The sequence below is a fragment of the Mobula hypostoma genome, chromosome 10 (genome assembly GCF_963921235.1).
Source record: "Mobula hypostoma chromosome 10, sMobHyp1.1, whole genome shotgun sequence".
In the NCBI taxonomy this organism is placed as follows: Eukaryota; Metazoa; Chordata; class Chondrichthyes; order Myliobatiformes; family Myliobatidae; genus Mobula; species Mobula hypostoma.
In genome coordinates, this window is record NC_086106.1 from 53015078 (window position 1) to 53039344 (window position 24267).

General features: G+C 42.6%; 1 protein-coding gene across 8 annotated transcripts in view; it reads left to right on the top strand.

Moving 5' to 3' along the window:
• Positions 1-24267, top strand: part of klhl13 (kelch-like family member 13) — a 231730-nt gene that overhangs the window by 106880 nt on the left and 100583 nt on the right. The window contains exon 1 of one of the 8 annotated variants that reach the window (XM_063060499.1): positions 16755-17361. The exons of 6 other annotated variants lie outside the window; for them this stretch is intronic. In XM_063060499.1, coding sequence (XP_062916569.1) covers positions 17282-17361 — 80 coding nt within the window. In that variant the 5' untranslated portion in view covers positions 16755-17281. Of the gene's footprint in view, positions 1-16754; positions 17362-17569; positions 17977-24267 lie in introns of those variants that run through there. One more of the 8 variants, XM_063060498.1, reaches the window with a different exon arrangement.

The following is a 24267-nucleotide window of genomic DNA, read 5'->3' on the forward strand; positions in this document are numbered from 1 at the left end:
GAACCATCAAAGATCATTCAGCCAGCAACAATTTGTGGTTTGTGGGTGGTGGAAAGTGCTCAGTTTCACCTCCCACTAATCTATAGGCATATGGGAAACTGTTTCATCTCCGTTGGCCATTTTTCTGAACCAAGTTTACTTCAACATCACCTGGAAAATGTGGACTGTGTTCCACATCTCAGGAACCACCTCTCAATGAAAGTGAATTTTAATAATGAAATTCATCTTTGTTTCCAGTGCACCATACACCTTTTAGTTGCCTAAGCAAATGGGTGTGTGAAAATTAATACCTAAAACCCAGCGTAAAACTTGTGGTCTACAATGATTCTTGCTCTTCTGAGATATTGGCCAATTGTAGCAAGATTCTCAAAAATCTAGAGAGACACTAGTGCAGTTTTCATAAAATCCTCAATCCACTGACAAGTTAAGTAGATCAGTGTTGGTATCTGCTCTCCAGCCAATGTCCTTAAAGATAATGGACAAGCCATGTTGTTTACATGATTAAAACCAGATTTACAAAAGAACAAGAACATGAAATGCTAGAAATCTGAGTAGTGGTAAGAGAAGCAGTCAAAGTTTTTAGATCAGGGACCCTTCGGAACTGAAAAGGAGGCAGAAGAATCTGGTTAAGCTGCTTAAAGGATAGGGGAAGGAGATGTCTTGGATAGGGTAAAACTGGGTGACCATGAGAATAAACTAAAATAAAGCTTATCTTGTCAATGAGTGAGCAGGAACAGTTAATAGGTAATGGTATCTGGGAAATGCGAAATAAAAGAGCAGGAGGACATGCCCAGAAGGTCAGATTGGACATGTACCCCACTCCAAGAAAGATGGAAAAAAAAACAGGAAAGGAAAAAAGAAACAATCCAAACTAATATTACAGGCTGATGGCTGACGCAGCCAGATAAATCAAGTTATCTGAAGTTTTAGAATGTAATGTTGAGTCCAGAAGGCTGCAATGTGGCCAGGCAGAAGACAAGACACTGTTCTTCATGCACGTCTCTTCCTAACCCTTTGCACCAAGGTATATCACTTCAAATTTTTTTGTATTAAATTTATTCTGCCTTTTGATCACTCAGCCAACCTGTATGTATCTTGTTGCTATTATTGCCCTCACTATTTACGAAAGTTCTAAGCTTTATATCGTCTGTGGGCTTGGAAATTTTATTTTGTATCATGTTAATTTTATCATGAAAAATATTTTATCTGTATAATCAAACATTATTTTCCTGTAACAAATCAAAATGACTTCCCTTTATTAGTTCAAACTTCTTTGAGTATTTGTGTTTCCTAATTATCTATATACTACTAAAACTCGTGCACTGTCTGTCTGTTTGTGACCTCCAATTAGCGCAAATGGTGCATTACAGCGGCACTTTTTTTGGCTAAATCGAATTAAAATGCGCCAACTTACAGAATACAGGCAAAGTTCAGGGTTATATATTCGTATAAAATTGCTCATTCGCCAAAACTCAACAGGCTGCCTTTCACCTGAGACCCGATCGGCCATCATGGAAATCGGGACGGCACAGCCCGACGCATGCGCATAGCCAGCCTCAGCAGCTTGGAGGCTTTGGTGTTACTGGTTCCTATCTTCTATCAAGCATTAGGGTAAAAATATATGGATAGCCTAATTATGCCACGTGGAAAGAGAAGGGGGACATTATGGTCAAGAGATGACGCCAAACATCGTCGGGAAGCGGCAAGGAGAGGGAGAGAACAACAATCGGATGAGGCCAGGCCCGCACGACTCCAGGTTCAAAGAGTCAGGACAAAAAAGATGAGAGAAGACAAGACAGAGGAGGACAGGCATGCACGTCTCCAAAATGACAACAATAGGCACAGACAGGAGAGAACAAGAATTCAATCAGGCCATGGCTGCATGACTACAGGATCAGAGAGAAAGAACAAATGGAAGAAGAGGTGAAGAGACGAAGGATGAAAGGGCTGCGTGTTCTTCAGAATGACAAAAACAGGCAGAGAAGGAGGAGAGAGGAAGAGACAGAGGAGAAAAGGAAAGATCAACTCGAGAATATGCAGCACAGAGTAATTATTGTGAGCGTTGCTGAAGACGACAACGGACGCTTTAGGCGACAATACCTCGACTGAGAAAGAGCAAGGCCAAATGGACGACTCACATGCCGTCACATTTCTGCTGATGTTGGTTGGATGACGAGAGTATGCCCTTACTGTCGTGCCTTCCTATTCACTGGAGAAACCTCACATTTCTGCTGTATGAAGGGAAAGGTCAGGATAGGCAATTTGCAGCCTCTACCTAATGAACTCCTCAATTTGTACAGCAATGATGAATCTATTGCAAACGAGTTCAGGAAGAACATCAGACAATACAATTGCCTCTTGCAAATGACATCCTTTGGTGCCAAAGAAGTCATTCCAACTAGGAATTGATGGAATCCTTCTGTGATTATTCAAGGCCAAATCCATCATTACATCGGACATTTAATTCCAGACCCGACCCAGCAAGCCGAATTCCTTCAAATTTACTTCATGGATATTTATTATTCATTCTGGTCACGTATTTCTCTTGCTATGCGTCTTTCTTCTTTAATAAGCTGAGTTTTTCTTCTTTAATTTCCAAATCAAAGAGATAGCAATAGCATTCAGGAAAGTTTAATGTTCATTCTGGTCACATCAAACTGCACTACCCTTCTTTCAAAGGGTGCCCCAACGGGTCACCCCATTGTCTAGTTGTTTCTAAAACTTACCCATGTGGCCCGATTCTTACACTCAGGGACCCTGGTTAATTTGTATCTGGAATATTTTGTACAGATCCGCTTTCTGAATTCAAAGAAGCTATACCTGTGATGAAGGGACTGCAGCCATTGTGTATCAACACATTGTCATGACCGTGTAGTGGTTAGCGCAAAGCTATCACAGCTTGGGGCATTTCAGAATTTTGAGTACAACTCCAATACCATTCCATATGTCCTCCACCATGGAATGTGTGGGTTTCCTCCGGTTTCCTGTGACAGTCCAAAGAACTACTGGGTAGGTTAATTGGTCATTATAACTTGTCCTGTGGTTCAGTCGGGATTGCTAGGAAGGTGTGGTTCGAAGGGCTGGAAGGGCCTACTCCATGCTGTATAGCTAAATAAATCAGTCAGTGGATTTCTGGACTAATAGGTATATCAAACAGGAAAAAAATAAGCAGTATGGACCAATTGTAGCCAATGTGGTCCATGTACTTCTACTGGTACAATAATTGTGTGAGTTAGAGAATTCTTTGATTTGACTGTTTTGGTTAAGCACCCAATATATGCCTTGGTTGATATACATGCATTATAATAATTTGGATGTGTTTCAAGTACATTGAGCTTCATAAATCATTGTAATTTACAGCACAGAAAGGAAGCAATTTGGTTCATCGTGTCCACTTTGGTCAATAAAGAATCTGTTTAAGTTAATCCCATTTCCCAGCACTCAGAATTGAGCTTCGTAGCTTCCAACTCTTGAAATGCTCAATTGGGTATTTTTTTTTTAACATACACCTAGGTTTCTTGCCTTCACCCATCTCTTCAGTCAATGTGTTTTAGCCCCCTACTCCCCCATACATATCTTTGATTACAGGCTTTTGGAGATTACATGGTTTATTCTGTAAGATAATTTAGTTCTATTAATTGAATTGACTTCATTACTTGCATCCTTCATATATATGAGTAAAAATCTTTATGTTATGTCTCAGTCTAAATGTACAATTATAGTAATTTATAATAAATATTATGTACAACAGGATAGTCAATATAACATAGAGATGCAGTTGCATCAGCATGAATTGAGCAGTCTGATGGCCTGGTGGAAGAAGCTGTCCCGGAACCTGCTGGTCCTTTTTTTATGCTGGGGAACCGTTTCGCAGATGGTAGCAGTTGGAACAGTTTGTGGTTGGGGTGACTCGGGTCTCCAATGATCCTTCGTGCCCTTTTTACACACCTGTCCCTGCAAATGTCCTGAATAGTGGGAAGTTCACATGCGTTGGGCTGTCCACACCACTCTCTGCAGAGTCCTGTGATTGAGGGAAGTACGGTTCCCATACCAGGCAGTGATGCAGTCAGTCAGGATGCTTTCAATTGTGCCCCTGTAGAAAGTTCTTAGGATTTGGGGGCCCATAACAAACTTATTCAACTGTCTGAGGTGAAAGAGATGCTGTTGTGCCTTTTTCACCACACAGCCGGTATGTACAGACCATGTGAGGTCCTTGGTGATGTTTATGCCAAGGAATTTAAAGCTGTTCACCTTCTCAACCCCAGATCTATTGATGTTAATAGGGTCTAGCCTGTCTCCATTCCTACTGTAGTCCACAACCAGCTCCTTTGTTTTTGCGACATTGAGGGTGAGGTTGTTTTCTTGACACCATCATGTCGTGGTGATGACTTCTCTGTAGGCTGTCCCGTTATTATTTGAGATTAGGTCAGTCAGTGTAGTGTCATCAGCAAGTTAATTAGCAGATTGGAGCTGTGGGTGGTGACACAATCATGGGTGTGCAGAGAGTAAAGGAGGGGGCTTAATACACAGCCCTGAGGGGCAACTATGTTGATGGTCAGAGGGGCAGAGGTGAGGGAGCCCACTCTTACCCCCTGCTAGCGATCTGAAAGGAAGTACAGGATCCAGCTGCACAAGGCAGGGTGAAGGCCGAGGTCTCTGAGCTTCTTGTTGAGCCTGGAGGGAATTATGGTGTTAAATGCTGAACTGTAGACTAAGAATGGCATTCTCACATAAGCATCCCTATTCTCCAGGTATGTAAGGACAGTGTGTAGAGCTATGGCTATTGTGCCATCTGTTGATTGGTTGTGTTGGTAGGCGAGTTGTGGGGCAGATGTAGTCCTAGTGAGCTTTTGAAATAATATCTGGTGTTTAGTTCCATTTGTGTTATTTCACTTGTAATGCAACTTGATATTACTGATTTTTTTTTTCTCTTGGATATAAATTTACCTATGGACAACTATATTTAGGCACCCTCCACAGCACAGCATGTGGAAAACCTTTGAATCTGCATAGCATGTTGCATTTTTATTTTCAAATAAAGTTTGTATGCAGTCATTGAAAAATAGAACCTTACAGATGTGGGAATGCTGAAATTCAAATTGAAAATGCTAGGGATGCTCAGGTAGATGGTATCTGTGGAAAAAGAAACAAGTAGCCTTTCAGATTAGAACTGAGTATTCTTAAGATTTTCTCTCATCATTACACAAACTCTTGTTATTGTGAACCATTCAATGTTTTTCAAAATTACCAAAAAATATGTTTATAGCAATTAATTAGATAATTTACCTCAATATACTGTGTTTCTAGTATCCTTATTAGCAGATGAAGAATCAAAATAGTAAAGCTGGGAAGATCTACCAGCTGTCAAGTAGATTGTGGACTGAGAAAAGTAGAGTTAATATTTTACATCTTGATAAAACCTAGAGCTTAAAGTTAACCCAGTTCTTGCCCTGTTGGAAATTGATACATACCACTTATTATTCTGGATAGTAGTTCATTGCCAAATATAAATATTGAAATGTAATTTATGAAAATTTGAATTTTTAGCATTGAATTTCACTGGATAGGATCACTTAAAAGCAACGTAGAGCTTAAAATTAGTGTGTCAGTATCCAGATTCCCAAAAAATGCACAGCACATCAACCCAACAGTGTAAAATTACACTAATGTGTGTCATCAATTCCATTTCCTGTGATTTATATCCATGGTAACACACAGCGTGGAACAGAGGAACATAGCAGAATAGAAGCAAGGGTAGACCATTTGGCCCTTCCAAATGGTTCTGCTGTTTATTGTGATCAGGCTGATTATCTGTCTTAATATCATGTTGCCACTTCATCCCATGAATGGGAAGGTTATAGAGGACTATGGTCCAGGTGTAGGTCGATTGGATTAGGCAGAATAATAGTTTGGCATGGACTAGATGGGCCTAAGGGCCTGTTTCTGTGCCGTAGTGCTCTATGACTCGATTACTGTAGGAGCGAAGCCATTTTGTTTGAAATTTTTCTCATCGATAATTGTAAGTGTTTGGTATTTTCTATATCAGTGGACTGTGAATAACCAATAGCTGACAGATTTTTAGACACTTCAGTAAAGAAGACAACTTGGGGGTCAAGCTGAAGGGCTGAGAATAATGGACATTTAGGATCAAGTGAAATAGAGGATGAGAAGAATGAATGGCAAAGTCCGCTGTAATGTTAACTGAATATTAAAGCAAGCTTGAGGGGCAGTACAAGCTATTCTTCAGTTGCTTATACCAACAAAGATGAACGTACTTCATTCTTCCTTGCTTGGAGAGAGAAGGCAGAGTGAGCACACTTTGACACTTTTTTGCAGTATCCTCCTACGCTGATGGCAAGTCACTCACGTTCAGATCTCACATCTAAACTGCAGTGCAGTTCACAACGGACCTGCAGCTGAGCTAGTGTCAGATAGTGAATGGCTTCAGTTTCACTCTTATTCTATTCTTCAATAATTACCTGGCTAAGCTGCAGTCCTTCACTATCTAAGTGCAAGTATAGGGAAAGGTTGGCTGAAGGCAGAGGGATAGCAGAATACCAAACAATATCCATTGATTGCTTTTTGAATTTAGTAATCTTAACTATCTCCATTATTACATTGAGTTACTTGGCTTTTGTTGTTATGATGAATTCTGTAATTTCACCATCTGAGTGAAGACTTTTGTCCTAACCTCATTCCACGTGTTTTAATGTATAACCCCAGGTTGAGAACCCTCATTATTAACACCTGAGTCCTTGGATCTTATTCTTCCCTAATTAGTAGAAATCTAGTCAACTAATCTCTCCTTGTATGGCAGTCCTGACTTTCTCAAAATCTGTATAGTGAACCTGTTTGCCCTGCCTTTTTTTTTCTCTCTTCAAGGGGAAGTTGTAGTAAAAGAAAAGCACCATCATCTCCAAAGATTCTTGTAAAAGCTGTAGCTCTAAGCCTTAGGGAATGTAGTTCATTGTCATGATTATGTAATGTGAAATGAATTTGTAAATAACTTGGTGCAACATGAAAGATACCGGCTTGTATAGAACTTGGATAAAGTATTTTTGTGCTACTGTTGCAGTTCACGAATAGATTTTAGTTTTGTTTCCTCTCACAGTTATTCTTATTTTAGTTGATGCATGCAGAGTGAGCTATTTTTGTTGACTGTATAGCTAGAGTAAGCCTTGTCTCAGTACTAACTATATTTTCTCATTCATAAGCTCATGGGTACAGGACTGACTGCTGCAACTTAATGCAACAGCAAACCAGGATGCATACTAGCCCATTGTCAGTGTTTGCTCATGAAATGGCGTGTTGTATTTCTTAAATCCATATTCCTTGGTTAGCATTGTCCCTACTAGTGAAAACAATTTCTCCCTAATTTTCCTTTATGTCTCTCTCTTGCCCATTATGCCAGTGCCAATTAGGGCAGTAATGAAGGCCCTTCATCTCTGGTGGTGTTCAGGGCTTCCTACGTCATATTAGTAGCTTCCTTTTGGTTTTCACCAGTGTCAACTACCGAGTGGAGACTCAAGAATACCATTGCACTCAGATGTACAAGGAATCTTCACTACTGTTTTAGTAACAATTTTGTTTTACCAGTCAGAGTTGTTAGCCCTGAGCTGAACCCCCGAACCTGGAAGACCGGTGGCCCCTTATTAGAAATGAGAAAATCTGCAGATATGCTGGTGTAGGGTTCTCAGTAATATTAACTGTAATGTTAACTGTTAGGCTAACAAAATGGCTTCTCTGTAGTGTTATAAGTAAATGGCTTCTCTGTAATATTAAATGATGAGGTAATGGTTCTCTGCAGCTGCGGTGTTTGGGTTATAACTACAGATAACGGGGAACTAACCAATGGAAGTCATGTTATTCCATCTGTATGTGTGGGAACCGGGGTGAGTGCGCGGGCTTCCGTCGAGAAGAGGTCGGACGCGTGTGGAGTGCTCTGGTAGACCATCAGGGGTGGTCCCTGCCGAGGGTCGAAGGAGTTCGGAGGAGATTGATTGGTGGAAAGGAGACCTGGTTCCGTGAGCTCCAACGAATTATTTTGTGCACAAAACGGATAAATTTACTGAGTGGCGCCTTTGTTTTATTTGTTTCTACTAACCACACCACCAAAAAGAGTTATAAAGTGTAATCATTTAGTTGTATATTGTGTACTGTCTGATATTTCACATTGTGGGCTTGTACCGGGGTGCATTACACAGCGTCTACGCAAATGTGAGACACAGTTTGGCGGGCAGACGGCAGTTTCCCCTAGACAAACGTGAGTTGATGGAGCCGAATGTTAAATTTGTGGCGGCTTGTCCAGCGATTGAATTCTGTGGATGCTGTGTGATTACTCTGTTTAAAGTAGTGTGATTATGGTGGCTGCCGCGTTCGAGAAATGGTGTGCGGCTGAATTTTGCCAGTGAGAAATGTGTGTGCGTGCTGAGTTGGGTGGAGACTCGTACCCCGGATGAAGTGTTACTTTGAGGTTTGAGTATGGTTAAAGCTGTTGGCAAAGTGGAAATCGTATTGTGAAACTTTGATTTTTGAGACGAGTATAGACCTGGTGTTAGTGCAGACAAGCGAGGACATACGGGGGTGGTGGGGGGTGGAGTTGCCAGAATTGATTGGCATCCCAAGGAGGCGGGACCATGGCATCTGCAGCCTGTCAGGGAGGGAGGGGCTGAAATTCAGTGAGCTGGGTTGCCAACGGATGAAGGCGGAGATCTTAGGGAACGAATTCTCTCAGTACTGAGGGATGAGGGGAAAGAGTGGTCAGATTTGGAAAATTTGGTTAGTTCCCGTCCCCCAGCGAAAGGTGAGTTGGCATCTGCCATTACCTCCTGGGTGAGAAAGGCAGAGGGGCCCCGCCAGAAGATAAGAATTTTCTCTGGGATAACACCCACCCCCGAAGGTGAAGAGGATTATGAGACCTGGGTAGAGCAAATGTCGTACTTAGAGTGGCAGTGCTCGGATGAGGAAAAGTGACAGAGATTGGTTGAAAGTTTGCGGGGAGTGGCAGCTGGGGTAGTGCGAGGTGTGAAGGTTAACCAGCCTTCGGCCACTCTGGATGACTATCTGGAGGCTTTGGAAAGTGGTTTTGGGAGCTCCTCGGGGAGTTTCAAAACATAACGTCAGGAGAAGGGTGAGAAGCTCTCCACGAACCTTTCTCGGACAGAGAGATGGTTTAATGGGCTGCGGTGCCAGAGGGTCATTCGGGTGGCTCAGGTGGATCAGTTAAGGATGGATCAGGTAACTAGAGGTGCCCAGGCTGAGGACAAGATTGCTTGGAGTCTCTGGCAGTCCTATAAAATGCGCTCTCTTCCGATGTTCGTTCAGTTGATCAGAGATGTGGGGGCGGGGGATGAGAATGCATTGAGGCCACGGGAAGACTCTGTCAGTGGGGTGAAATCCTCAGTTGTAGCCCCTGGTGGTGAAGTGAGCGGAGCCGGCTCCACCCGGAAATTGATGAAGGAGGTGGTGGCCGAGCTGAGGACTGAGGGGTCGGTGAGGAGCCCCCACCAGGGGATGGACAGCGTAAAGGGCTGCGAGTGGTGGGGGGTCTGCGAGAAGAGGGGTAGCCGGTAGCATGTGCTATAACTGTGGGGAAGTGGGCCACTTCTGGCGGGAATGTGAGCGGCAGGAAGCCCCTAGGAGGGCGAGCCCCCGGGTATCCAAGCAGGGAGAAGTGTTGGGAAACTTAGAGGAGACCCAGTGAGGGAACAGCCTGGTGTTTCTGGGGGAACACGTTCCCAGCAATGTACCAAGGAACCCCCAAAAGCAAAAGACCTAATTGCAGAGGGATTAGTAGGGTCCCGCTCTAGCGTGTCACTGCGGACAGAGGGAATCAATGCTAAAGCCATACTCAACACCAGGTCACAGGTCACGTCACTGTACCATTCATTCTACAACCAGTATTTAAAGCACTTGCCCTTGACCCCATTCAGTGCACTGGAGATTTGGGGCATCAGTGCTGGTGATCCGTATGACGGGTATTTGTCAGTGAGACTGGAGTGTTCAGAAGCTGATGTGGGAGCGTCTGAAGTCCTGGAGACGTTAGTGCTGGTTTGTCCGGACCCGGTTGAAACGGGGGTGTTTCAATTCTGGTGGGGGCCAACACCCCTGTGGTGCGGAGGCTCATGGGGGCCTGTCAGGAGAAGGTGGGTGAGAGTTTTCTGCGGACCCTGGTGGTGCATCCACTGTTGCGGGCTGCTTTTGAGGAAGCGCAGAGCTGCACTGGGCCGGATGCTGAATTTAAACGAGGGACTATGTGGTGCACCCAGTCGAAGCCTAAGGTAATAAGGCCCGGGGAAGTAGCGAGAGTGATGGGAACCACCAGATTTCCCGGAGTGCCTGGTGGTGAGGCACTTTTAGTGGACATCCTGGAAGACCTCAAAGGGGAGTTGCAATTTCCGGCAGGGGTGCTGGTGAGGCCGGAATTGCTGAGGCCCTCAGTGGTACAGGCGAGCTGGATGGCTGTGATTGTCAGGAACACTACAAAGAGAGAAATCACCTTTAAGAGAGGGATGTCCCTGATGCATTTGTTCCCGGTGACGGTAATGTCTAGCGCCCCCGTGAGGTCCGCTGGGGGGAAACTATTGGAAAATGGGAAAGTTGACTGCTGAGGCCTTTAACTTTGGGGACTCTTCTGTGCCGCCGGGTTGGAAGCAAAGGCTGGTGGAGAAGATGTTGAAGCTGGAAGATGTTTTTTCCCTTGGTGAGTGTTTGATGTGGGTTGTTCCAAGAGCACTCGACACACCATCTGGATGACTGAGGACACCCCGTTTCGAGAGAGGTCGCGGTGACTGGCCCCTGCAGATGTGGAAGATGTGCGGCAGCACTTACGTAAGTTGAAGCAAGCTGGGATCATCTCTGAATCTTAAAGTCCTTATGCGTCCCCAATAGTAGTGGCCCAGAAGAAGAATGGAAAGGTATGCATGTGTGTAGACCAAAGGACCCTGAACAGGTGCACCGTTGCTGACCAGTATATGATCCTGAGGGTCGAAGATGAGCTGGCCTTTGAGTGGGGTAAAGTGGTTTAGTGTGCTGGACTTGAGTGAATATTACCAGATCCCGATGAGTGAGGCCGACAAAAAGAAGACGGCATTTATATGCCCTCTGGGATTTTTCCAGTTCGAAAGGATGCCCCAAGGCATATCGGGAGCCCCTGCCACCTTCCAGAGGGTCATGGAGAAGACGGTGGGGGATATGAATTTGCTTGAAGTATTTGGATGTCTTGATAGTATTTGGATCCACCTTGGAAGAGCATGAAGTGAGGCTACTGAAGGTGCTAAGCCGACTGAAGGAGGAAGAGTTAAAACTTTCCCTGGACAAGTGCCGGTTCTGTTGGCTATGTTGGGCACATAATCTCACGGGATGGAGTAGGTACAGACCCGGCTAAGATAGAAGCGGTGACCACGTGGCCGAGGCCCCAGACTGTGAGCGCTCTGCGCTTGTTCTTGGGGATTCTGTGGTTATTATTGGAGATTCGTGAGGGGCTACACCAAGTTGAGTCACCCCTTGGACCAGCTTTTGTGTGGTTCCCCTCCCTTGGAGAAGAAAGCAAAGGGGAAAAGAGAATGTGAGGTGGGAGAATATCTAAACCCGCCGGAGCCCTTCAGTCAGAGGTGGGATGCAAAATGTGAGGAAGCTTTTCAATCGTTGAAAGAATTGCTGACCCAGGCACCGGTGCTGGCTTTTGCAGACCCCCGATTGCCCTATGTACTACACACCAATGCCAGCTGAGAGGGGTTGGGCGGGGCGTTCTGTATCAGGATCAGGGAACCGGGTTGAGGCCGGTGGTGTTTATAAGCTGGAGTTTGTCACCCTCCGATAGAAACTATCCCACCCACAAGTTGGAGTTCCTGGTGTTGAAATGGGCGGTGGAGGATAAGCTGAGTGATCATCTCTATGGGCCAAGTTTGAGGTAAGAATGGACAACAACCCGCTCACTTTCATCCTGACCTCGGTGAAACTGGATGCCACAGGCCATGGGTGGTTGGTGGCATTGTTTGCATATGATTTCAGCCTAAAGTACCGGCCAGGGAGCCGGAACATTGATGCGGACGCTTTGTCCTGATGAGTGCATGAGGGACCGGATAAGGTCGAGGAGTGGGAGAGCGTTACTGCCCCTGGGGTGAAGGCCATGTGTCAGTTTGCTATCACCGTGCAGGCCAAGGAAAAGGAGAAGACAGACCATGCAGTGGATCAATTGGGGGTTTCTGATGACGCCCTACCTCCAGTTTACTGTAATCTGACTGCGCTGAAGACCAAGCAGCTGCCAGAATTGAGTTCTGGGGAAGTGGCCGCTGCTCAGCGCGATGACCTGGGCATTGGCTCCATTTGGTACGTGGTTGAAAAGGGGGATGTGGCGCAGGCGGAGAAGATGAAACATGCTTTGGTGCCACCATTATTGAGAGAATGGCCATGGTTGAAGTTGAAGAACCACATTTTATACTGAGTCACGTCACCCCCGGACCAACTCCGGCATTGGCAGCTGGTCCTGCCGGAGAAGTATAGGAAGATTGTGTTGAAGTCACTGCGTAATGATTCTGGGCATTTGGTGGTGGAAAAGACCTATGGATTACTCAAAGACCGGTTTTATTGGTCCTGAATGAAGTCAGAGGTTGAAGAATACTGCAAGTCGTGCATTCACTGTATATGCCGGAAGACACTGCCTGTGCAGGCTGCCACTTTGTCACACTTGCAGAGTGCAGGGCCTCTGGAACTGGTGTGTAAGGATTTCCTGGCCATAGAACCCAATGCCAGCAACGCGGCAAATGTCTTAGTCATCACGGACCACTACACTAGATATGCTCAGGGTTTTCCTACCAAGGACCGGAGGGTGACTACGGTGGCAAAAGTGCTATGGGAGAAGTATTTTGTGCATTATGGCCTTCCCAGGCGGATACGTAGTGACCAGGGACGGAACTTTGAGAGTAAGCTCATCCATGAGTTATTGAGCACATTGGGAGTTGAGAAATCTAGGACCAAGCCCTATCTTCCGCAAGGCGATCCTCGGCCTGAGAGGTTTAATCGGACCTTGCTGGACATGCTCGGGACTCTAGAGATCAGCAAAAAGAGCAGATGGAGCCAACATATTGGACATCTGGTTCACTGTTACAACTGTACACACAATGAAGCTGCTGGGTATTCGCCCTATTATCTGATGTTTGGGTGCGAGGCGAGGTTGCCCATTGATCTCTGTTTCGGGACTGATGCAGGTGATGTACCACCAAAGCATTATCTGAAGTATGTGTCTGATATGAGGAGAGAGCTGAAAAGGGCTTACGAAGTGGCTGGGGTGGCGGCCGCCAAGCAGAATCAGGGAAATAAGAGGAGGTATGGTCAGAAGGTGAAGTTCTCCCAACTCCTGCTGGGACACCGAGTCCTCATATTGGGACTACCTGGAAAGCACAAGTTGGCTGACTGCTGGGCGGCCACACCCTATGTGGTGGAGAGTCAGATGCCAAATCTGCCAGTTTTCTGGGCGAGACTGGAGGATGGGAAGGGGCCTGTCAAGATTCTCCATCGGAATCACCTGTTGCCAAGGGGACAAGAGGTGCAGGTAGATCGGGAGCCTGATTTGGAGTCTGCACCGAGTACAGGGACTCGCCGAACGTGTGGAGTGGTGGAGGAGCCCACTTCAGAAGAGACTGGGCCAGGGCCAGGCCCAGCCCCTGAGAAAGATACTGATTCGGATATGTGGTACATGCTGTCGTTCACTAACTCCCCTGTGATGGAGGAAGAGACTCTAGCCCTTCTCCCACTGAGTCAGGCGAGGGGAGGTGGGCAGCCTGGGGTACGCCAGGACTCTGGAGAAGGGAAGGTGGAGCCTGAACAAGAGATGGGGATCCGGGTTGCAGAGGGGTTGGAGTGACAGATCGTGGGAAGGTTCACCAAGTAGCCCCAGAGTGTCCCCAGTAGTGTCTGAGTTGGAAGAGTTAGGAGAGGGGGTACGGAGGTCTCAGAGAATTAGGAACTCTCTGGATAGGTTGACCTGTGTAGCGCCTGGGGAACAGGGCATGATTTCTACTGTTTTGGGGAGCTATGTCACTGCTTTCTGCACTTGGATTGGGTTGTCTTTTGCAGGAAGGGTTGGCAAATTATCTGAACGTCATGAGGACATGACTAAATTCAGTGGGGGGAAAATGTTGGGTTCTCAGTAATATTAACTATAATGTTAACTGTTAAGGCTAACAAAATGGTTTCCCAGTAATGAAATGGCTTCTCTGTAATGTTAAATAATGAGGTAATGGTTCTCTGTAGCTGCAGTGTTTGGGTTATAACTACAGATAACTGGGAACTAACCAATGGAAGTCATGTTATTCTCTCTGTACGTGTGGGAACCGGGGTGAGTGCGCGGGCTTCCATTGAGAAGAGAAGAGGACGGATGCGTGTGGAGCGCTCTGGTAGACCACCAGGGTGGTCCCAGGCGAAGCTCGATGGAGTTCATAGGAGATCGTAGCAACACATGCGCACGCACGCACGCACACACACACACACACACACACACACACACACACACACACACAATGCTGGAGGAACTCAGCAGTCCAGGCAGCATCTATGGAAAAGTGTATAGTCGACGTTTCAGGCCAAGACCCTTCAGCAGGACTGGAGGAAAAAAAAAGATTGAGGAATGAATTTAAAAGGTGTGGGGAGGGGAGGGAGAAACACAAGCTGTTAGGTGAAACTGGGAGGGGGAGGGGTGAATTAAAGAGCTGGGAAGTTGATTGGTGAAAGAGATACAGGGCTAGAGAAAGAGGAATCTAATAGAGGACAGAAGGCCATGGAAGAAAGAAAAGGTGGAGGGGTGGGGGAGAAGAACACCAGAGGGAGGTGATGGGCAGGCAAGGAGATAAGGTGAGAGAGGGAAAGGGGATGGGGAATGGTGAACCAGAGTTGGGGTCCCATTACTGGAAGTGCAAGAAATCTATGTTCATGTCGTCAGGTTGGAGGCTACTCAGACGGAATACAATGCATTATTTCTCCAAGCTGAGTGTGGCCTCATTGGGACAGTAGAGGAGGCCATGGATTGACATATCGGAATCGGAATGGGAAGGGGAATTAAAACGGGTGGCCGCTGGGAGATCCTGCTTGTTCTGATGGGTGGAGCGTAGGTGCTTGGATGAGAGACATACGTGAAATGGAAGAGATGCGGTTGAGGGTAGCATTGATAATGGAGGAAGGGAAACCCCTTCCTTTGAAAAAAGAAGACATCTCCTTCATTCTGGAATTAAAAGCTTCATCCTGACAGCAGATGTGGCAGAGATGAAGGAATTGAGAGAAGGGATGGCGATTTTACAAGTAACAGGGTGGGAGGAGGTATAGTCCAGGTAAGAGACCATGGGTTTCTAATGGACATCAGTAGATAAGCTGTCTCCAGGGATAGAGACAGAGAGATCGAGAAGGGGGAGGGAGGTGTCAGAAATTGTCCAGGTAAATTTGAGGGTAGTGTGGAAGTTGGAGGAGCCCTATTTGTCTGGCCTATACCCTTTGACCTGTTTGGCATGGGTGACCCTACCAAGAGCCAAAGCAAAATGCCCTAACTCCAGCCAATATAGTTCTTTGGGTCATTGAGCCATGCAAGCCTTCAAACCCGATGACAGGTTGTGGTTCTCGGAGGTTTACCCTTATGTAATATTTAATGATTTGGAACATCTGTATTAAATTTCATTTTAACATCGCCTGATCTATAAAAAAGAAACCAACTTCTCTAATATTTGCATTCAACTGAAACTAGTGAGATACAGGGCGTTTTTTATCATTAGGGATTCTTGTGTCACTTTGTGTTATGATGTTTTGCTTGATCCATTGTTTCTAGTTTGTTTCATAACCTGTACAAAATTTTACTCAAAAAAATCATACATTAAGTTCAACTGTGATACACTTATTGTTAAGTCACTACAGAATTGAGATCTGCAACTTTTATCTGTCAATATTACAATCTAAGGAAGGAAATGATAGCAGAATGGGGAAAAATATCCTTTTAGCATTCGGGTTAGCTTTGGATGGCACTTTTATGGGAGAAAGTCAGGTTGTAGAATTGGAATTGTGTTTTTGTTTTTATTGTAGTTTGATAGAGTAAGTGTATTCATAATACAGGAAGTACCCATGCCAAGTGGTTTTAGCCTTGCATCAGTGTTGAACATATGCAGTGTGAATTCAGCTTCAAACTGACTTTGATATCAGGTCATGGTCTAATACCTGATTTGAGACACACTTGCACTACATTGTTTGTCTGGAGTGAATGAACTTTTCACTGGTACTGCAGTTGTAGTATAAGTGTAAGTCCATTATAATTATAAATTGTTATAAATTTGCTGAAATTGTATTTTGTTTTCTTGTTATTATGATATCTTGTATTGGTCCTGATTAATATAAACATTTCTTTTAGGACCAGCCGTAGATCAAAATTGTGGCTGTTCTATTTCAGCTTATGTTTCACAGTAGATAGGGAAGTGAATTGTTGGAATTTTCATAATTATATCCTTTATTTAAAGGTCAAACATACATTAAAGAAATATCTTGCAAATACTTGTAAATGATACAAAATATTCTGAGGGATGTTACCTCTTTCAAAGTAACAGATTCAGTAATCATGTGGCTTTTTAAGAGCAAGTTCAGAAAGCTACATATTAATATTTGACTAGCCTCATTCTTTAAAAGAAAACGATTACTGAATCTGTTACTTTGAAAGGGGTTGTAACATCCCTCAGAATATTTTGTACTATTTTTCAAATGTTTGTAAGGCATTTATTTAATTGTATGATGCTGAGTGTTTTCATTCAGAATTCGCCAGCCTTTGGAACACAACAGACCATGGAACAGCAGAATGGTCCCAGGTGGCCACCTGCTTGACCAACTGCTCCGCCACAACTTCAAGTGCTCGATGAGCTATTCAAGAGCCGTTGAATCAGATCGTTAGCAGCACTGCTGATTGTGACTGCTGGAACATACTGCAAGCAATCCATGTTCCCTGCAGAAGAGACAGAATGAGAGCTATATCATACAGCATGTTGTAAAATACTCGGGTGTTTGAGGATGATGCTCAGCAAGCGATAAGGAAAAATAAAATCAAACTGAACAGATACTAGCCGACATCCAGGAAATTGGATCAGTTCTGTTTTTTTGATATCTTGGACGCTACATTATGGCTGTGTGATGGACTATTAGAATGAGGAAAGGCTTTTTATCACAATAGCATTGATGCTATGTTTGGATGGAGCTTTCACGGGAGAAAATCAGGCTGCTGAATTTGTTCCCTGATGTCTATTAACAGTGGCCCAGGGCTATGCTGAAATTTATATCCTATTTGTATTGTTGCAGTCCAAAAGAAGAATTTACAGAGGATGACAAGTGTATTCTGAGTAGGTATGTTGATGACTCAGTTAAATCACATGATCCTTTTGTGTTTTCTTTAATCTTCTATGGAGCTATTCAAAAAAAATCTACTAAAATAATAGGTATAATCTGTGAATAATTTACTGCTTCATTGCAGAGTATTGTACAGGTGGTATTGCTTATTGCAGCCCTTATCTTATTCTGGCTGTGTACTGGTAAACAAAGCCCTGATGTGCTGCTTCTGAGAATCGGTCTGGGTGTTGCATCGGAGCTTTTCTTGAATACGGAGGCACTGCTATTGACTTAGTGTGATAGAAACCATATCTTGTATGTTCAGGGAGACAAAGGGATTGGAAAAAGAGAATGTCTTTCAACCCTCTTTCACCAAATAACAGCAATCAAAAACATTAGCTTAAGAGCAGTGCCAGAATTATTCACGTGTTCTAAGCAGCAGCCACTGTGATCAGTCTTATCTGGTATGGAGCTCATAGCTGTAAGTCTGTTTTGGAAATGCTTGTCTCTGGTATCGTAGTACTTTTATAACACCATGCCATTGAAATGGAAAACGAGCAACACCACTAACTGGAAATTCCCAGTTTCTATGCTTAAGCCATCTAGGACGGCAACACTGACTCCGGCATACATGTAAGTTTGCAAATGCCAGCTTCTGAAAACATTGTATGGTTTTGCAAAGTGGGTTCTCTGTAGTATAACGTCAATTATTCATTAATACACGTTCTAGTATTAGTTACTGGGTTGATAGATCAGTACTGATCAACCAAAATGCTTCAAATTGTAGGAACTGGATACACTTGGTGCATTTTTTTTGTGAGGGTTTACATTGCCGGATACCATTTAAGGTTACAGTGAAATGTACCAAAAAACTGCATTTGCAATGTGCTGCATTGTGTAGCGTCTGACACTTGATCATTTATTGCAACAATGCTATTAATTCAGTCTTATTGTTATTAGCCTCAATCCCTGCATTCCGTTTTTAAATTTTAGTTTTATTTTACCACTAAATGCCACCAGGTGTCCTGGTTGAATTGTTGAATTGTTTTCTTTATCCTTACTCATCTTCTGACACGTTGTATCTTGCTGCTTTAGCACGTGCGCATGCGAGAATTAGAGTTAATGCACCTTGAATGAGTTTTCTTTAAACATTATTTAAATTTTTTAAATGGTGGTTGGATATGAATCCTTTGGAAAAATCAAGCAGCAGATTTCTACTAATAGTTAATTACTGACATAGGGAAGAGATGTCATGGGGTCATGACAAAGTGTCAGGTAATTTCTTGTAAACCCCTGGCTCAGCTTTCTTTCCTGACTATAAATGCTAAAGGCTGTGACTTTCCTTGGACTTAGTATGAACAGTGTATAATGAGTGGGAGCCAGTTTCCATGATGCTGGGTTATTTTGTTTCCAATTTGTGGTTTGATTGCATCAAACTAAATTCATAATTCATTTGAACAATTTGTTTTTTAATAATTGATGTTTTTTATGTATAAATTTCTAAAGTAAGATTTCCTTCTTTAGAAATCTATGCAATAATGTATTGATCTAGATACGTTGGTAAGTAGATTGCAATACGGGCTTTCTTCCTTCGAAATTTTGGGAATTATAGAAATTTTTTATTGATGAATTATTAACTGACAAAAAGAATGGTTTGGCATTCATTTCACTAATAATGATTAGATGTGCAAAGCAGAAGTTGGGAGATAGAAAAATATCATATGGTCCATATTTTTCTCTTTCTTACCAGGTGTCGCAACAAGGTTTCTACATACAATTTAGTCAATGCAACGAGAGCGCTTTTATTTGGGTTCTTTCCTTCCATAAATACAATGAAAGCACATCTTTCTAGGAGAAGAACATTGAGTATAGATCCTCGGATATCAACCCATCAAGTATTGCTCATTCAAACCAAGTTGATGGGAGTGTGTTATGTATGATTTGCCTGTGACTTGTGCTGAGGGCTATTTATGACTGCAGTGTACCAGGAAACAAAGCATGGGATTGAATTTTGAGGGTCAGGTAGAAGTCTCAGATGTTACAAGAATGCACTGATACATTGCTAAGTCAGAGCTGGAAACAGAGTTAAAATATTAAATTGGTGCAATAAGAAAAGTACGGGGATCACTGGGAACTAATCAGAATTGGCATGCTTGAGGACGCTGAATGACTTTAGTATCTATTTTTATTAAATAGTCCAATATCTTATGCATTCAGTTATATCTACCACTGTTGTACAGATAATACATGTCATGAACTGCAATGGCAATTTGCTGATGATAATTGACTGTACCTTTTAGACATCCACATAATGTTCTTTTGCAGTTCTATTATCTACAAGTTGTCAAACCGAAATAGGGTTATTTTTTAATGCTCCAAATGATTTATTGCTGTCAGTTCTTACACTCAACATTTAGAGATCCTTGTGGCCTGATTGTGGAGCGAGTAATAGTATAAGTATGAAGCATGAAGGGTCAGAATACAATTCCTTGTTGGATTGATTGATTGTGCTACAGATTGTCAATCTTTCTTTCATGCATAATGCCTTTCTTCTACATGTGCTGAATTATAAACTGGAAAGCTTAATTTAGGGATAACTCCTTTCTGGTATTTATTTGTAGAATACTTCATGGGAACATATTAAGATGATGTCGCTTTTATTTTCAAATCTGCCAACCCAGCTGATGTTGGATTTGTGTGGAATACAAAACGTGATATATTTTGGTAATCTGACTCATGAATAATCATTAATTTGTCTTGAGTATACATGCAGAATGGAGAAGGCTCATTGATTCTTGTGTTTGTAGAAAAAAATGATGTTTTTCCCCTGGATTCAAATAATATTTTCAAACAAAGCAGTACTGCTTATCTGTAGAATCTTGTAATCAAATCTTAGTTTAATATTTTTAAAACCCCATTTTGGCAGCTCATAATAACGTGGGCTGCCTTAATGACTATCGCTCGGTAGCACTGGCATCGACAGTGATGAAATGCTTCGAGAGGTTGGTCATGACTAGACTGAACTCCCGCCTCAGCAAGGACCTGGACCCATCGCAATTTGTCTATCGTCACAATAGGTCAACGGCAGATGCAATCTCAATGGTTCTCCACACAGCTTTAGACCACCTGGACAACACAAACACCTATGTCAGGATGCTGTTCATCGACTCTCGCTCAGCATTTAATAACATCATTTCCACAATCCTGATTGAGAAGTTGCAGAACCTGTGCCTCTGTACCTCCCTGTGCAATTGGACTTGACTTCCTAACTGGAAGACCACAGTCTGTGCGGATGGTTATAACATATCCTTCTCGCTGACGATCAACACTGGTGCACCTCAGGGGTGTGTGCTTAGCCCACTGCTCTACTCTCTATATACACATGACTGTGTGACTAGGCATAGCTCAAATACTATCTATAAATTTGCCAACAATACAACCATTGTTGGTAGGATCTCAGGTGGTGACAAGAGGGTGTACAGGAGTGAGATATGCCAACTAGTGGAATGGTGCCACAGCAACAACCTGGCACTCAACATCAGTAAGACGAAAGAGCTGATTGTGGACTTCTGGAATGGTAAGATGAACACATACCAATCCTCATAGAGGGATCAGAAGTGAAGAGAGTGAGATGTTTCAAGTTCCTGGGTATCAAGATCTCTGAGGATCTAACTTGGTCCCAGCATATCAATTTTGTTGTAAAGAGGGCAAGACAGCGGCTGTACTTTATTAGGTATAAGAAGAGATTTGACATGTCAACAAATACACTTAATAACCTCTATAGTTGTACTGTGGAGAGCACTCTAACAGGCTGCATCACTGTCTGGTGTGTGGGGGGGGTGCTGGTGCACAGGACCGTAAGAAGCTGCGGAAGGTTGTAAATCTAGTCGGAAAGACAGCATCCATTACTAAGGACCTCCAGCACCCAGGGCATGCCCTTTTCTCACTGTTACCATCAGGTAGAAGGTACAGAAGCCTGAAGGCACACACTCAGCGATTCTTCCCCTCTGCCATCCGATTCCTAAATGGATCTTGAATCTTTGGACACTACCTCACTTGTCTTTTTTATATACAGTATTTCTGTATTTGCACGTTTTTAAAATCTGTTCAATTATACATAATTGATTTACTTGTTTATTTATTATTATTTTTTTCTCTGTTAGTTTATGTATTCCATTGAACTGCTGCTGCTAAGTTAACAAATTTCAGTTTACATGCTGTGATAATAAACCTGATTCTGATTGTGATTCTGATTTAAAAACGTAAAACCAAGAGTTGATGACAAGATTTTACAAATATGCAGTGCTGCTTTGTTTGCATTAATTATTTGTAGAATTTTGTGCATTGTGACATAAATCTTCTGTAATGAATTAATTTTGCCATTAAGAATATCATGTCGTCTTGAAATGATTGGATAAATTAATATTCTATGCTGAAGGAACAATTCTGTTAAATCAGTCAATTCATTGTTCTAATAGCACCTTAGTAGATGTAACAAGCCAGGACATGCTTTAGAGAAGCAGATCAAATATTCATTGGCACAGGTTGAGCACCTCTTATCTGAAATTCTAAAATCCGAAAACCTCCGAATTCCGAAATTTTTTTTAGCACTGCCATGACCTCACAAATGGAATTTTCCACAAAGCATTGCAAGGGTTCCCGGGCGATACACAGGCCACTGCACACCACGGGCTGTTCTGAGAAGAGGCTTCACTTATGTAATGAGCAGAAGCTAATGAAAAATAGAAAAATACTTATAAACTGAAAAATGAGGAACTCGATTGTGCATTGAAAGAGCGAATTGTCAGTGTCAGTGTGAACATATGCCGCTGAATTCGATGGGCCAAATGGTCTAATTCTGCTCCTATGTCTTATGGTCTTAACAATATGCAAGAAACAAGCAACAATCTATCATGACAAACTGAAAATTAAAGCAAATCAGCAGGCTGGTAGTAGAAATTTAAGAAAAGGCATGACATTAAATTTTTAAAGCTTTGTAGTGATAAAAGGTCTACTGATCACAGAGCAGCAGAGAAACTTATCGAGTTTTCCAAGATCATCGCTGTTGAAAATCTCACATGCTGAATGGCTTCATCAGTACATATGTGTGATGAGCAAGTGTAAGACAAAGACTGCTTACCGGTAGCACATAATCCAGGGCTGGAAATATTGGCGATACCAAGCAGTTACTTGACTGTTCACCTGGGTGGCCAAGGTAGTGGTAGCTTACTTTTCTGATGGTTCAAAATCATTAAATTTACAAAATTTACAAATGTACAAAAGCATTAAAAATTCTATATAACACTACCTTCATGGTATATGTCTAAGCTGTATATGTAATGTAAATTTCATGTCCAAGCCATCTTATTATATATGTGCAAATATTCCAAAACAAAAAAAAATCTGAAGTCCAAAACACCTTCGGTGCCAAGCGTCTTGAATAAGGGGTGCTCACAGAGGTGATCTGAATGATAGTTGAAGTCTAAACTGGAAAGAAATCAGGCTGCCTTTCATTGCTGTTCACATTACTGGAAATCCCACTGAGTATGTGCTGCTTGGAAACAAGGCTAATTATATGTAAAGTCCTCCAGTCAAATAGCCAACTCACCCTACAACAATTAACACTTGAGCAGAATCAAAAGATCAAAAAATAGAGTAAACCATCTGTTTCCCAAAACATACTGTCTTCTTAGTTGTAAAGAACTCCTCTCTGAGAATACATTATCTACTCTATTTATCCTTTGCAAGAAATACCTACAAGATTACAACACAATCCTTTCATATGCTTACTGCACAGAAGCACTTCCATTTTGAACTGAAACCTTATGAGGCAACGAGTTTGCAAAATTGTAATTTTATTGCAACGGTGTATTCCTTAATGTTATAGATCATAGCACAAAATACATTTGCTCTTAAGTTTTTATGTTTGTACTTTATTTTTGTGGCCTACATTTTGCTGTGCCATACATGCAAGGGAACGTGGGTCAATTCTCAGTTAACCATTATTATCCATGGGGAGTGAGCCATTTATGCTTTGTGACAGAGCTTCCATCATCTTTATGTATTTTTCATGTATATTTATTATTGTCTTTGTTATTAATACTGCAGTGGCTCTGTTGGGTTAATGTTGAATCCCACTGGGCATGGAAAAAAGGAAAGAAGTGTAAAGAAAAGGCAACCTGGATACTGGATTACAAGCCAGTAACAACAAACGTAAGGTTGCAATTGAAATAAAACAATAAGAGTAATCTACACAGAATTTGGAACACGAAGGTAGAGAAGAAAATAGACAATGGATGCGCAAACAATAAACATTACTGAAAATGGCATTCAATCTGGGGAATTGCACAGTCAACTATGTTTCTTTGAGAAATCTGTATACTTTGTCAGATTAAGAGCTGTGGAGGAATTGTATGTTTGTATATCCAAGCTACTGAAAGTGATAGTCATTGGGTGTAAAATAGAACCAGAAGAGTGAATGCAATATTGATCTATTTTTAACTCCAGACATGTACTTTGGGCATTTGACAATAAACTTGACTGCTGACCCATGTAGAGTGCAGGTGTTTCAAATGCAGGAAGTGGTGACTAATTTGGAGAGTTCAGCTGGACGGGTGGAGCATAGGGAATAATACCATGAGGTTGAATTGCTTGGACCACTTGCAAAACATACATTATATTCTTTTCTGTTAGACAGTTGGTGTGGTGATGTAGTGAAGGTTTAGAAATGATCCATGGTAAGAATGAACGGAATCTATTTTCTGTGTTGGAACTTCTTAAACAAAAGTAGATCAACTTAAAAATATATCTAATGCATTTGTAACTGGAATCAGTAAGTCCAACATACAGTGTTGTAAAACTCCAGAGTCATGCTCTTCCACATGACTCTGGCTGCTCAGTCATTTGGCTCTTCTAAGATCAAGA